Source organism: Geotrypetes seraphini, chromosome 4 (assembly GCF_902459505.1).
Source record: "Geotrypetes seraphini chromosome 4, aGeoSer1.1, whole genome shotgun sequence".
Classification (NCBI taxonomy): Eukaryota; Metazoa; Chordata; class Amphibia; order Gymnophiona; family Dermophiidae; genus Geotrypetes; species Geotrypetes seraphini.
Window position 1 is genome coordinate 39,108,432 of NC_047087.1, and position 15,814 is coordinate 39,124,245.

The 15,814-nt window shown below is 40.6% G+C and overlaps 1 protein-coding gene across 1 annotated transcript in view; it reads left to right on the forward strand.

Moving 5' to 3' along the window:
• PEPD (peptidase D) overlaps positions 1 to 15,814 on the forward strand; it is a 485,574-nt gene that overhangs the window by 118,505 nt on the left and 351,255 nt on the right. The window contains exons 8-9 of the mRNA XM_033941263.1: positions 3,739 to 3,814; positions 5,125 to 5,171. Of these exons, the coding sequence (XP_033797154.1) occupies positions 3,739 to 3,814; positions 5,125 to 5,171 (123 nt within the window). The remainder of the gene's footprint in view (positions 1 to 3,738; positions 3,815 to 5,124; positions 5,172 to 15,814) is intronic.

Sequence of the window (15,814 nt, forward strand, 5' to 3'; positions counted from 1 at the left end):
GTTCTGTATTCTCCAATCCCCGACCCCGAGGAAGAAGAATGAAACGCGTCGGTGAGGATTAAGACAAAACTGTTCTAAGTTAAGTGGCAATCTAATAAGTCTATTTTGAAGTTACGACTATTTATTTATTATTTTTTTTAAAAAATTCTTTATTCATTTTCAAATTTACAATAAGTGTAACAATATATCCAAATAAATTAACAATAAATATAACATTTAATAATCATCAATGGTACAAATAATATGCTCTTATCTCCCACTCTTCCCACCCTTTCTTAGCATATAATCAATACCTTATAGAATATGTAACAATAAATTTACTCTCCCCTCCCCCCTCACAATCAAACTTGTAAATTTAAGGGGGAAAAAAAAATAAATAAAATGTCATCTAATCGGTAAATGGCTCCCACACATTTCCTGAAAAAACTGCGCTGTGTTGCAATAAATCTTTCCATTTTATAAACATGACATAAGGAATTCCACCAGAAATTATAATTTAATCTACTCCAATTTTTCCAATTATACGAAATTTGTTGAATGGCAACCCCAGTCATTATAAGTAATAATTTTTTTTGTAGAAATCTGACTTTTTGCTCTCATTGCCATACCAAATAGGACAGTATTATATGATAATGCCACTGGGTTATCTAATAAACAATTAATTTGGTCCCAAATTGATTTCCAGAAATTCATAATAAATGGACAATAGAATAATAAATGATCTAAAGTCCCTGCTTCGAGATGACAGTGCCAACATTTATTAGACTTAGAGCTATCCAATTTTTGTAATCGAACAGGGGTCCATAATGCTCTATGTAACAGAAAAAAACAAGTTTGTCTCATAGATGCCGACACTGTACATCTCATCCTCCAAGTCCAAATTCGTGGCTATTGAGCCGCAGTATTTTGGTGCTTAATCTCAATACTCCAAATGTCTCTCAGACCAGTGTTTAGTTTCTTTTTAATAAATCCAGTCAGCAATTTATACAACTGAGCGGCCTGGTGACCCAAGAAGTCTGCCTGAAAGCATAAGAACTCCATACTAAAATTCCATTCAGGGAACCCTGCCTGAATGGCTTGCTTCAGTTGCAACCATCTAAAACATTCTGATTTATTAAGACCATATTTATGTTGCAACTGTGAAAATTCAAGCATTTTACCATTAGAGATAACATCATCTAATAAACGTATTCCTGCTATCATCCAATGCTTCCAGGCGAGCCTTTCTCCACCAATTTGAATCTTGGAGTTCAGCCATATAGATTGATTTGTAGATTTGTGAATTGGAATTGTTAAATTACTTACATAACGCAATGTATCAGCTAATATTCTGTTATCTTTACTGTAACTAGGCATTTTGATACTGAGCACATGACAAAGGTGCAAAGGAGACATGAGTTGCCATTCAAGCCACAACCAATCTGGGAGTTTTTCCATGAGCTCTGGGAGGACCCAATACATACCCTGGCGCAAAATATAGGCTTGATGATACCTATAAAAATTGGGAAAATTTACCTCTCCCTCTGAAATTGGCCTTTGTAAAGATACCAAGGCTACTCTGGGAGTTTTACCCAGCCAAATAAATTTTATGAGAATACTATTTAATTTTTTATAAAAGGGCCCTTGAAAATAAACTGGCAACATACCCATCTGATAACAAACCACAGGCAAGATCATCATCTTAATAGTTTGGACTCTCCCCCACCATGAAAGATGTAAAGGATTCCATTGCTCACACATTTCTGTGACCTTCTAAAATAACGATTTTTCATTTATTTTTATTGTTTCTTCCAATTGTATTTTTAATCCAAATGCCTAAATATTTTATTCCATCTTCCCTCAATAGAAAGGGAAATGAATCAAACAAACCTTTTGTACAATGGACATTGAGTGGAAGAATTTGTTTTACTCCAATTTATCTTGTAACCTGAAAATTTTCCAAATTTCTCAATCATTTCAAGTAAGCAAGGAATGGTTGTCTCAGGATTTTTCAAATAGAGCAATATCATCTGCGTAAGCCGAGACCGTATATTCCCAATCTCTACGAGGAATACCCTGAATCTCATCTGCTTGCTGAATAGCTAGTAACAGGGGTTCCAATACAATATCAAAAAGCAGAGGAGATAAAGGACAGTCTTGTCTAACCCCACTCTGCAACCTAAAGCCATCTGAGAAATTATTATTAATATACAATTTAGCAACAGGGGAGCTATACAATGTTTGAGTCATTTATATAAATCCTGAACCAATACCAAACCATTCCAACGCTTGATACATGAAGGTCCATTCAACATGATCAAAGGCCTTCTCTGCAATATTTATTTATTATTAAGCACTGGCACTTTATCATAAACTGACACAATCAATATATGAAGGTCCAAGTGAAAACCTCACTGTATACAAGTTCCTATGAGGATGGCTACCACACTAAACAACTAAGAATTCAACAGATCTAGTGTGGCATTCTGAGGAACATGGTGATGGTAGACATTGGACATATTTAAGGGGGCTTCTATTTAAGCATCACTCCTGCGTATCATAAATGAAGATATAGTTTTTGATCGGTCAAGTTTTGTGTCTAAACTATCCTCTTTCTGTTAGGAACCCTTTGTGTTTATCCCATGCATTTTTGAACTCCATCATTGTTTGCGCCTCCACCACCTCTAGAGGGAAGGCAGGGTTTGGAAAGGGAGAGTTCATTTCAGTCAACTGCAGGACAAAAGCAGACCAATAACAAGGAAACAATACAAGCATCAAACTTATTTGTTACAATATGTGGAAGTAAGAGTTCCCCCGACGTGGCCATGTTTTGCCCATGTAAGGTCTGCATCAGGAGTACATTGTCAAATAAATATGATAACTGAATTAATATAAGTATTAATGCATTTTTGAGGCTTGTGCTTTATAACATACACATGTAAATCACAGTTCTCCATGCTGCCTCCAGATGCTGTCCCTGAGCAGAACCATTAGGCAAAACTAGGAGGTTGCCTAGGGCATCAGCTTTGTGGGAAGGAGGAGCAGCAAAAAGCAGCTTCAGTCAAAGCAAAGTAATGGTCCTGACAGCTACACAAACTCAAGAGAACCATCTGCACATATTTTACCTGTAGAAAAGTATAATATATAAAAGTATGATGTCCAGTTAGGATTCTTTTTGTTGCAGGGTGATCATGATTTTGAATTTAATTATAACAATTTTAGAAGGGGGAACTAGTGGGCTAGGGACATGAAAGTTAAATGAAATTGACAAGGACTGAAGGTTCTCCTAGAGCACCCAGTAGTCTTGCACTGGCTGTGAGCATGCCTACCTTACAAGTATGTGCCAGATGTACCACACGTACTTTTAGGCATGACTTATTTTGATGAGTCCATTTACATGTGTAAATCAGCATTTTATGTGCACAAATGGCTAATAAATTTACCCTCCAAATGTTTGGTGTTTTGAGGTACCTATGATATTGTCTGATTGGAAGAATTGATCGACAGTTAATTTTACTAAGGCTAACAAAATGTTTTCATTTGTACATAAAATCCATACCCTTCTGTAATTGCATAATTTCCATGATTGAGTTTCAACTGCAGTACATTTAAAATATCTTCTCCTCTCACAAGCAAAAATACATCTGTTCAAGGATTTTTCTTGTGTTCCGTTTACATTTGAGGTTTATTTACTTGAAAATGTTGTGATGAACAGTCTGATTTATTTTTATTTTATTTTACTTTTTATCTTCTCTGAAGCCGTGTTATTAAGACAGACATGGAGCTTGAAGTTATGCGCTATTGTAATAAGATCTCCAGTGAAGCTCATAAAGAGGTAATAGATGGGGTATACGTCTCTTTTTTTTCCTTATATAATAACAAAGAAATCAAATGTTGAAAAATGAGTTTGTTTATATTTACTGAGCACTAATGAAACTATGTAAAAGTTGGATATTTGTTCCATAAAATGCAAATTTCATTTTGAGTTGCAGAATATTAACTCAGATATTTTAACTATGTAAGATTATAAATTTTATTATTTTTATGCATGTCTAGATATAAAGTTATATGGTAGAATCATTCATAGAGTAGGATTGTTTTATTGATTATTTTTCACTGCACTCAATAAAATTAATAATTGCGCTATATCCTTATAAATGAGAAAAATGACTTGTGAACATACTGAGGCTGCCTTATTGGTAGAAGTACAAAAGATGGGGCTGGCCTTTGGCTGCAGTTACTATCGGTGAAGTGTGCAGTAAGATGGAAGACTTAAAACTCTTGCTTTTGTGAATGCAGAGTAATATTTTACATTCATCAGTAGTGATTACAATATATTGAGTAGCCTGTATTATCTTATTAGATATTATCTGGATACATCATAACTTCAGACTGTATGATTCTAAAGTTAAAATGCCTCTCTCTGAGTCTGAGATGTAGTTTTAAGTAGTTCGAACACAGATCACAAAGCCTCTGAATCCACCTTCCTTTGGCCTTTGTGTAAACTCTGTGCTTCCTGACACTTGCCAGGAAATCATAGTACCCTTCTGGAAGAAAGAGGAATGTAGAAGCTTGTAGAAAAGAGTAGAAGCTTGGCTAATGCCAGAAATGACCTTAGGCGTCCATAGGTGCCTCTGTAACTGCAATTCACAGCAAACACAGGCGCCAGAATTGTAGGCCTTCAAAGCCATGGCCTACATTTCTGGCACCTGTGTTTGACGTGGCTGCGATTCTGCAATCTGCGCTGGCCGATATATGCACCGGTTGCAGAATCCAGCTCATAATGTGTGAGGAAGGCCTCTGTCCTCAGAGAACACCTGCTATATGTAAGTATCTTTGCTATATTCATAGGCTTTTAAGAGATCTTGAAGAAACTTTAGAGGTGTGCATTCTTATGAAACATTTCAAAGGATAACAAAAGTTGCCCTACTGGGTCAGGCCAAAGGTCCAAGTTGCTCAGTATCCTTTTTCTAGCAGATCACAAATACCTGGCAGAATCCCAAAGAGCAGCAAGATTCCATACTACCCCTTTTTATATATTGGTGATATTATTTTAGTCAAATCTAGTTTCTGCAAAAGCCATATAGTATTTTATACATCAAAATGCCTTCTTGTTGAAATCAGTTTGGTTTTTTTGACTCATAGGTTATGAAGGCTGTGAAAGTAGGAATGAAAGAATATGAAATGGAGAGGTAAGATATCTTAATTATAAATCTGAATAGCATGCAGGGTGTGTTTGGTGTTTTTTTTTTTTTTTTTTTTACCAGGGAAGTAAAAGCCAAGAGAGGATGAATTTCTTAAGCAGAGATAGAAAAACAAACAAACCTGTATTGGTTTTTTTCAGATTGTATTGATAGCCACCTACAAAGGTAGCTTTTCAATTTCTTATGGTGGTATTTGATGATATGTTTTCTATTATCATTCCCCAGTATTAAACACTATTGGTTTCTCTCCATCCTGTATTTTTATATTTGCATTTCAGTCAGACCTTTAGATTCAGATTCTGTGTCCTTGGCTCACCTTGTCTCTTAAAATACATATAGAGAAACTTAGGTTAACAGTGTCATCTTGAACTTTGATCCATAGATAAAGAAGCTGAATAAGGCTTAAGGGTGCATTTTTCCCTTTCTTTTCTTATTTTTAGTTGTGATTTAATAGAAAAGAAGTAGGATAGGTTTGAAATTTGTCTAAATGGGTTTAGAACTGTACTTTTTAGATATGAAGAGCAGAGTCAAAAGACAAAATAAAAGGGTTACAAAAAGTCTTTTAAAATTGCTTTAAAAATCGTCAAAAACTGGATAGTAATATAATAGATGCTTCAGATAGACTGAAATGGCATGTTTGGCCTACCTGGTAAGGTAGATTTGAGCAGCTACCCCTCTTCCATATCTTAAGTGCTGAAATCCAAGTTGACCACATACAATACATACTCTCAATTCTCTAGTCATCCAATTGAAGTCAGATTAGTTTGACATGATCTGCCAAATAAATCTGATCAGATTTTCTCATTTGGGTCACTAAATACTTTTATTTTTTTAGGTATTAGACTTTTTTCTTCAGAAATGGTATATAGCTTTCTCAAGTAATCATCAGTTTTCCATTAAATGTATCTAACGTCTATAATACAGTCATGTGACAAAATTAGGACACCCCATGAAATATTCAGTTCTTTCTTAAGAAATGTTTGTATATCGATGTCAAATCTTTTTTTATTTATCTCTGGAAAAGAAAGTGATGTAATTGCAGGTAAACAACAAAAATTTCCTTGATTTACTAGTGAAACAAAAGGTATTCACAAAAATGTGTATTCTAACTGAGGAATAAATTAGGACACCCTAATAGCTAATGTTACCCCCTTTGACTGAAATAATTGCAGTAAAATGCTTCTTGTAGTCATCTACCAGTCTCTGACATCGGTTTGAGGAAACTTTGGCCCTCTCCTCAATGCAGAATTCTTTCAGCTGTGAGATGTTTGAGGAGTTTTTTGCATATACAGTCTGTTTCAAATCACCCCACAGCATCTCAATGGGATTAAGATCAGGGCTTTGACTCGGTCACTCCAGGATGCTCCATTTCTTAGTTTTCAGCCAGTCCTTGGTGGATTTAATGGTATGTTTTGGGTCATTGTCGTGTTGCAGGGTCCAGTTCCGCTTCCGCTTTAATTTTCTTACAGATGGTCTCACATGTTTCTCAAGGACCCTCTGATACATGGTAGAATTCATGGTGGATTCTAGGTTGGTGAGCTGGCCAGGTTCTTCTGCAGCACAGCATCCCCACTTCCACCTCCATGCTTCACAGTTGGTATGAGGTTCTTTTTCTGGAATGCTGTATTTGGTGTACTCCAAACATGTCCCCTTTTCTAGTGTCCAAATAATTCAATTTTAGACTCATCTGAGCTAAGAATACTATTCCAGAAGTCCTGGTGTTTGTCTCATTCTCTCTGGCCAACTTCAGTCTGACCTTGATGTTTCTGTTGGAGAACAATGGTTTCCTCCTTGCACACCTTCCATGCAAGTTAAATTTGTGGAGTCTTTCTGGTTGTAGAGGCATGCACTTAGAAACATAGAAAGATGACGGCAGAAAAGGCTATAGCCCATCAAGTCTGCCCACTCTACTGACCCATCCCCTTAAGTCTATGCCCTAATGACCCAATTCCTTAATTCGACCCTCGTAGGGATCCCACATAGGTATCCCATTTATTCTTAAATTCTAGCACGCTGCTTGCCTCGATCACCTGCACTGGAAGCTTGTTCCAATGATCTCTCTCCGTGAAGAAATACTTTCTGGCGTTGCCATGAAATTTCCCGCCCCTGAGTTTGAGCAGATGCCCTCTTGTGGCCGAGGGTCCTTTGAGAAAGAAAATATCATCTTCCACCTTGACACGTTCCGTGATGTACTTAAATGTCTCAATCATGTCTCCCCTCTCCCTACGTTCTTCAAGTGTAGAGCTGCAATTTGTTCAGTCTCTCTTCTTATGAGAGACCCTTGAGTCCCGAGATCATCCTGGTGGCCATCCTCTGAACTGATTCAGTTCTGCGCACATTTTTACGGTAATGTGGCTTCCAGAATTGCACACAGTATTCCAGATGAGGTCTCACCATGGCCCTGTACAATGGCATTATGACTTCAGGCTTCTGGCTGATGAAATTTCTATTGATACAACCCATCATCTGCCTTGCCTTAGATGAAGCCTTCTCCACTTGATTGGCAGTTTTCATGTTCACACTGATGATTACTCCTAAATCTCGTTCTGCTGAAGTCCTAGTTAAAATTTCTCCATTCAAGGAGTACGTCCTGCATGGATTTCCACTTCCGAGGTGCATGACCTTGCATTTCTTAGCGTTGAAGCCTAGCTGCCAGGTCGAGGACCAACTTTCCAATGTAATCAAGTCCTACGCCATATTATTCTGTAATTTGCATTCACTTACTATATTACATAGTTTGACGTCATCGGCGAATAATGTTATTTTACCTTGAAGCCCTTGAGTCAGATCCCCTATGAATATGTTGAAAAGGAGTGGACCCAGGACTGAGCCCTGCGGCACTCCGCTGGTCACCTCCAATGTTTTAGAGGGAGTAGCGTTAACCACGACCCTCTGAAGTCTGCCACTTAGCCAATCATTGACCCATGCAGTTAGTGTCTCTCCTAACCCCATCGATTTCAACCTGCATAGAAGCCTGCGGTGTGGGACGCTGTCAAAAGCTTTACTGAAATCCAGGTACACGACGTCCAAAGACTCTCCCAAGTCCAGCTTTCTTGTTACCCAGTCAAAGAAGCTGATGAGATTGGATTGCCAGGACCTACCCTTGGTGAATCCATGTTGATTGGGATCCCGAAGATTCCCCTCATTAAAGATCGTGTCCAATTTGCGTTTAATTTGTGTTTCCATGAGTTTACACACTATTGATGTGAGACTCACAGGTATATAATTTGCAGCCTCTGCCCTGCAACCCTTTTTATGCAGAGGAACGACGTTAGCTGTTTTCCAGTCCAAAGGAACTTTCCCCGTACTTAGGGAGAGATTGTAGAGCACGGCCAACGGCTCCGCCAGGACATTGCTCAACTCTCTGAGCACTCTTGGGTGCAAATTGTCCGGTCCCATGGCTTTGTTCACCTTGAGTCTTGTCAGTTCGCTGTAGACTTCACCTGGTGTGAACTCAAAATTCTGAAACAGGTCTTCCGCGTTTTGCTTGGCCTTCAACTGTGGCCCATGTTCCGGTGCCTCGCAGGTGAAGACTGAGCAAAAGTATTCATTCAGTAACATAGAAACATAGAAGATGACGGCAGAAAAGGGCTATAGCCCATCAAGTCTGCCCACCCTACTGACCCATCCTCTTAAGTCTATACCTAGCGACCGATATTCCAGTTCGACCCTCGTAGGGATCCCACATAGGTATCCCATTTATTCTTAAAGTCCAGCACGCTGCTGGCCTCGATCACCTGCGCTGGAAGCTCATTCCAACGGTCAACCACTCTTTCTGTGAAGAAATACTTCCTGATGTCGCCATGAAATTTCCCGCCTCTGAGTTTGAGCGCATGCCCTCTAGTGGCAGAGGGTCCCCTGAGAAAGAAGATATCATCTTCCACCTCGATACGTCCCGTGATGTATTTAAATGTCTCAATCATGTCTCCTCTCTCCCTACATTCTTCTAGAGTGTAGAGCTGTAGTTTGTTTAGTCTCTCCTCGTACGAGAGACCCTTTAGCCCCGAGATCCTCCTGGTGGCCATCCGTTGAACCGATTCGATTCTAAGCACATCTTTACGGTAATGTAGCCTCCAGAATTGTACACAGTATTCCAGATGAGGTCTCACCATGGTTCTGTACAATGGCATTATGACTTCAGGCTTCCTGCTGACAAAGCTTCTACTGATACATCCCATCATCTGCCTTGCTTTAGATGAAGCCTTCTCCACTTGATTGGCAGTTTTCATGTCTGCACTGATGATTACTCCTAGGTCTCGTTCCGCCGAAGTACAAGTTAAAGTTTCTCCATTCAAGGTGTAATTTCTGCATGGATTACCGCTACCGAGGTGCATAACCTTACATTTCCCAGCGTTAAAGCCCAACTGCCAGGTCGAGGACCATCTTTCCAATGTAAGCAGGTCCTGTGCCATACTATCCTGTAAAGTACATTCCCTTACTATATTGCATAGTTTAGCGTCGTCGGCGAATAATGTTATTTTACCATGAAGCCCCTGAGTCAGATCCCCTATGAATATGTTGAAAAGGAGTGGGCCCAGGACTGAACCCTGCGGTACTCCGCTGGTCACCTCCGATGTTTTAGAGAGGGTACCGTTTACCATTACCCTTTGTAATCTTCCACTTAGCCAATCATTGACCCAAGTAGTTAGTGTTTCTCCTAACCCCATCGATTTCATTTTGCTCAACAGCCTGCGGTGTGGGACGCTATCAAATGCTTTACTGAAATCCAGGTACACGATGTCCATAGACTCTCCCAAGTCTAGCTTCCTTGTCACCCAGTCAAAGAAGCTGATGAGATTAGATTGGCAGGACCTACCCCCGGTGAATCCATGTTGATTAGGATCCCGTAGATTTCCCTCAGACAGGATCGTGTCTAATTTGCGTTTAATTAAAGTTTCCATGAGTTTACACACTATTGATGTGAGACTCACCGGCCTGTAATTCGCAGCCTCTGCCCTGCAACCCTTTTTGTGTAGAGGAATGACGTTGGCTGTTTTCCAGTCCAAGGGTACTCTCCCCGTGCTTAGGGAGAGATTGAAGAGTGCAGCTAGCGGTATCGCCAGGACATCGCACAACTCCTTGAGCACTCTTGGGTGCAGATTGTCTGGTCCCATGGCCTTATTTACCTTTAGTCTTGACAGTTCACTGTAAACTTCACCTGGTGTAAACTCAAAATTCTGAAACGGGTCGTTCGCATTTGACTTAGCCTCTAACTGAGGACCGTGTCATGGTGCCTCGCAAGTGAAGACAGAGCAGAAGTATTCGTTCAGTAGTTCGGCTTTATCTGAATCTGCTTCCACGTAATTCCCATCCCGTTTGATAAGGCGTACTATTCCGTCTGTGTTCTTTTTCCTATCACTAATATACCTGAAGAAGGATTTGTCCCCCTTCTTAATGTTCTTTGCTAGAGTTTCCTCCACACGAAGTTTGGCCTCCCTAATTGCTGTTTTGACCGCTGTAGATCTGGTCCTATATTCCATGATGGCTTCTCTTGTTTCCGTACTCTTGTAGGAAAGAAATGCTTTTTTCTTCTCCTTAACAAGGTGTGAGATCTCTGCGGTGAACCATTGGGGTTTATTGTTTCTTTGTCGTTTATTTACTGATTTTATGAAGCGGCTAGTTGCTTCATGTATGGTTGATTTCAGTGTTAACCACTTATCTTCTACATTATCGGTCTCCACTTGGTCCTGCAGCGTCCGATGTACGAAATCTCCCATGCATGCGAAGTCTGTGCCGCGGAAATGGAGTACCTTTGTTTTCGTGTTTGATCTAGGGAAGCCTTTCCTAAGGTTGAACCATATTATGTTGTGGTCACTGGAGGCTAGCGTATCTCCTACTGAGACCTTTGAAACGCTTTCCCCGTTGGTGAGTACCAGGTCGAGGATTGCCTGGGCCCTAGTGGGCTCCATCACCATTTGTTTGAGACTGGCTCCCTTTATGGAGTTTAATAATCTCCTACTAGCGCTGGTTGTCGCTGAAAGTGTGCCCCAGTCTGTATCAGGCATATTGAAGTCCCCGAGTAGTACAGTGTCTCCCCTTAGAGTGATATTCTCAATGTCTTCAATTAGGTCTGTGTCCATGTCATCCAGTTGTCTAGGGGGTCTGTATACCACACCAAGATACAGGCACTTTTCTCTGCCTCTTGCCAGGTTTACCCAGAGGGATTCCCCTGTGTATTTGACATCTGTAATCCTGGTGGTTTTGATGTCCTCTTTAATATATAATGCTACCCCCCCACCTAACTTGCCCTCTCTGTCCCGACGAAGTAAGTTGTAACCCGGTATAGCCATATCCCACCCATGAGAGTCCGTTAGCCAAGTTTCGGATATCGCCGCCACGTCTAGGTCGGCATTCCTTATTTCAGTCTCTAATTCTAGAAGTTTATTACCTAAACTGTGTGCATTAACATACATAGCCCTCCACTCTTTATGTTTGCTAAATCCCTTTGATACTTTTTCTTTTTCTACGTGAGTTGGTGTGACCCCTAGAGAACTGTTTGCAGTGTGGGTACTTACCTCAGAGCTTTGACTCATCTCATCAGGATAGTTCCTTACTGCGTTGGTATGTGAGTGGGTACCCTCCCCCGACTTACCTAGTTTAAAGCCCTGCGAAGCAGGCGGGCTAGTCGGTGTCCGAAGACATACTTACCTCTACTGGTCAGATGAAGTCCGTCTGGTCCCTGAAGTCCCTGTAGTGCCTCTCCATGGTTCAGGAATCCGAAGTTCATATCCCGGCACCATCCCTGTAGCCACTCGTTAGTCCTCAGGATACGCTCGTCCCTGGCTCTCCCCTTGCCTCTAACTGGGAGGATAGAGGAGAAGACCACCTGCGCTCCGGTCTGCTTCAGCCTCTCGCCCAGGGCTCTAAAGTCTCTGGTGATGTTCTCCGGGGTGTTCCTTGCAGTGTCGTTTGTCCCCACATGGACGAGAAGCATGGGAAAGTTGTCCTGGGGTTTGAGTAGTTTATCAAGACAGGTGGTGACGTCCCGTACTCTGGCTCCAGGCAGACAGCAGACCTCCCTCGAATCCATATCCGGTCTGCAAACTGGTCCCTCGGTGCCCCTCAGCATGGAGTCCCCAATAACTATTACTCTGCGCTTCTTCGTAGGGGGTTGGTCAGTTGTTCCCGGAGTTGGAGCTGTGAGTTGGGCCTGGTCAGTTGTTCCCGGAGTTGGAGCTGTGAGTTGGGCTCGTTCCTGTTCCTCATCAGTAGGTCCTTCCTGAAGAATCTGGAATCTGTTCCTCAGGGTGAGTTGAGGGGTTGGTGTAGAGCTGCCCTGTCGATGAGAGAAAGAGAAAGAAGACGATGAGGAGATTGAAAAAAGTGGGGGGGGGGGGGGGGTTCCTGTGCTTGCCCGTGGAGGAGGTCACAAGCTGCCATGACTCAGCATCGCCGGCCATTTCTTGTATCCCAATTGTTGGTCTCAACGCTGATGATTGGGGTGTCCCGAGGATGGACTTGTCATGGGTCTGCTCGGTGATTTGGGACAGCTCCTGGACGACTCCATCGATGTAATCCTCATCCTCCCGGATGCATCTCAGACGTTTCACCTCCTCCCTGAGGTTCCTTAGTTCCAGCATGAGGTCACTATCCAGATGGTCTACCTCCTCCGTCTGCATTCCTTATTTCAGTCTCCAATTCTAGAATTTTATTGCCTAAACTGTGTGCATTAACATACATGGCCCTCCATACCTTGTGTTTGCTAAGTCCCTGTGAGGCATTTCCTACCTGAGTCGGTGTGACTCCTAGAGAACTGTTTGCAATGTGGGTACTTACCTTGGACATCACATCAACAGTAACAAGAGGCTGCTGTAAATCCCATGGTGACATCTGAGGTATTTTGGAGGCTTCTTTTCGGAACTTGTCTTCTCTGGGGGTCATCTTGCTTGGACGGCCAGACCTGGGCATGTTGGCAGTTGTTTGGAAAGTCCTCCACTTGTACACTATTTTCTAGACCATGGGATGGCTGATGTCAAATTCTTTCGAGATCTTTTTAAATCCCTTACCAGACTTATAAACTGCTACAATCTTCTTTCTGAAAGCCTCAGATGGCGCTCTTGATCTCACCATGGTGTTCACTCTCACCGCAGCAGTCATTAGCACACCAAACTAAATGTCTGAGGTTTAAGTAGGGCAAACCTTCTTCAAAATGCTGAGTAACGATGTTCTAATCATGTGTATCTGATGTGATATATCTGTATGTGATTTGAACCACTTTAAAGTGAGAGGATATGTGGGGGTGTCCTAATTTAGTCCTCAGTTAGAACACACATTTTTGTAGATATCTTTTGTTTCATGAGTAAATCAAAGAAAATTTTTGTTGTTTACCTGCAATTACATCACTTTCTTTTCCAGAGATAAATAAAAAAAGATTTGACATCAATATATGAACATTTCTTAAGAAAGAACTGAATATTTCATGGGGTGTCCTAATTTTTTCACATGACTGTATAACCCTTTGTAATGTCAGAGACAGGGTTAAAATATATGCACGCTGATGTGCTACAGATATTTTGCTTGATTGCATCATTGATAAGGCAGTGGGACATGTAAACTCTTGCCTTGAAAAATTCCCAACCTACCTTCTTGTATGCTAAACTTAAATGTAAGGCCAAGATGCTGCAAATAGGCAAGTAAGCATCCTGACCAGTAAAGCATATTCTAGTTTTGAATGTGGCCTTATTCTGGCCCCAACAGATTTAGGGACATGGGCATTCAAATTGACTCAGGCTTGACTACTGCCTCAGGCCATTACAATTCACTCTATGCTAGATCTCCCTTAAGATTCCCTTTAGATTGCCCAGAAAAGACTGGCATTTTTTTTGACCTTCCTGTAGATCCATGCCAGTCTAGTATATGTGCACTGGTGACGGATGTAATGGCTTGGATCTTGTAGTCCATAATTTTTTATTTTGAGAAATTTCAAGGTCTTTTGAAAAATCTTCCTTTTTAGACCAGAAAATTGTAGATCAGTGTCTAATGTATCTTTTTTGACCAGATTGAAAGAGAAAACTCTGGAACTTTGTGGAATATGAGTGTCTATCAGCCTGCATTTAAGTAGCATCATGGTACTGAGACTACCTTGATGAAAACTGATGATTGATTTATAGAGCTGCTTAAACAGATATACTGATGCCTTATTAATGCTCATAGACTGGTTCATTTATTATTTAAATGTACATAAATACATATTGCACTTACAGATATAAATCTGTACAATACTGTTTCAAATATAATATGCATACATTTAAATAGCTACAACAAAATTTCATAATCAAATGCCAACAAATGCAGAATGAAATCCAAAATTAGTAACATTAAAAAGACCACTAATTAATTTTCAAGTGTCTTTTTGTAGTCAGGTTCCAGGTTAGCTTCCTTAGATATACCATTCCACCAAATAGGTGCTGTTACTGAAAACATCCTAGCCCTCCATTGTTAGCCATAGATCTCTTTAACCGTAGGAATCCTCGGCAGACAATCCTCCTCTTAAACTTGGGCAGGCTGCAATCTTTGCATTTATTTGCTGAGTATCCTAGTTGCTCTTCCTGCAATTCCCATAAGACCAAAACTAAAACCTGAAACTTTACCAAGGCACAAATTGAAAGCAAATACAAAAGTTAGCAAAGGCATGGCTGTTTGAGATTTACCCCAAATCAACTTTGCTGCTGTATTTTTGCATCAGTTAAAATATTTTAATCAATTTACCAGCATTCCCATTAATAATCCATTGCAATAATCTAAATGGGTAAAAGCAAACATTGTCTGACTGTCTGTAAAGCTTTAGTGTCAGCATAAGGCCTCAAGCACTCCTGTCAGTTTCCAAAATGATCTGGTCACCACCTACTTCCCATTGAATTATTCAGTTTAGGCCTACTCAAACACCAATATATCCTAAGGATCCTTTCTTAACTGTTCTTAACCTACAGGACAGCTAATTGAATATTATCTGCATACTATTGATATTTAAATCCAAAATTTCTCACCAATTTTACCAAAGCATGAAAATATACTAAACAACAAAAGTGAGAGCACTGCTTGGGAGGCATTCCAGGATTCCTTTCTTTAGGTCCTGACATCATGGGCATCCCTCCTGCCAATTTTGGCTGGCACGAGGGTTTTTCATGGTGGCAGGAGGGAGTGGGCATCCGTCCTGTCTCTTTGGTGGGGGGCTCAGGGACCCACAGTTGTTGTCTGGAGTTGGGGGGGGGAGGGTCGGCTCGGCTCATGGGTTTTCTTTTTGGTTTTGTTTTTTTCAATATGGCAGATTGTGTGTGTGTGTAGCACACACATAACATCTGTGCCCATTTTAAAAAAAGGGTTTGGCATGCTATAAATATATTAGCTTGTATCTGTAAGCGATTGGTCTTTACCAGTCGCTTTTTTTTCAGATCGCTAAAGTCGATCTTTTTTTATTTTTTTTTTGTATATATTGGGAAGTGATGTTAGTATATCAATTGCTCAGCTAGTTTGCATGGCGTTTTAATATTAGAGCTTATTTGCACGGCTGAGTTGGATAAGGCAAAAAAAACACACGGTGAACTATTTTGTGCATTGGGTTGGCAAATTAGATTGTCACTAAACCAGTCAAAACTGGTGTAACAATGATCGTTAGATGATCGCTGACTTTA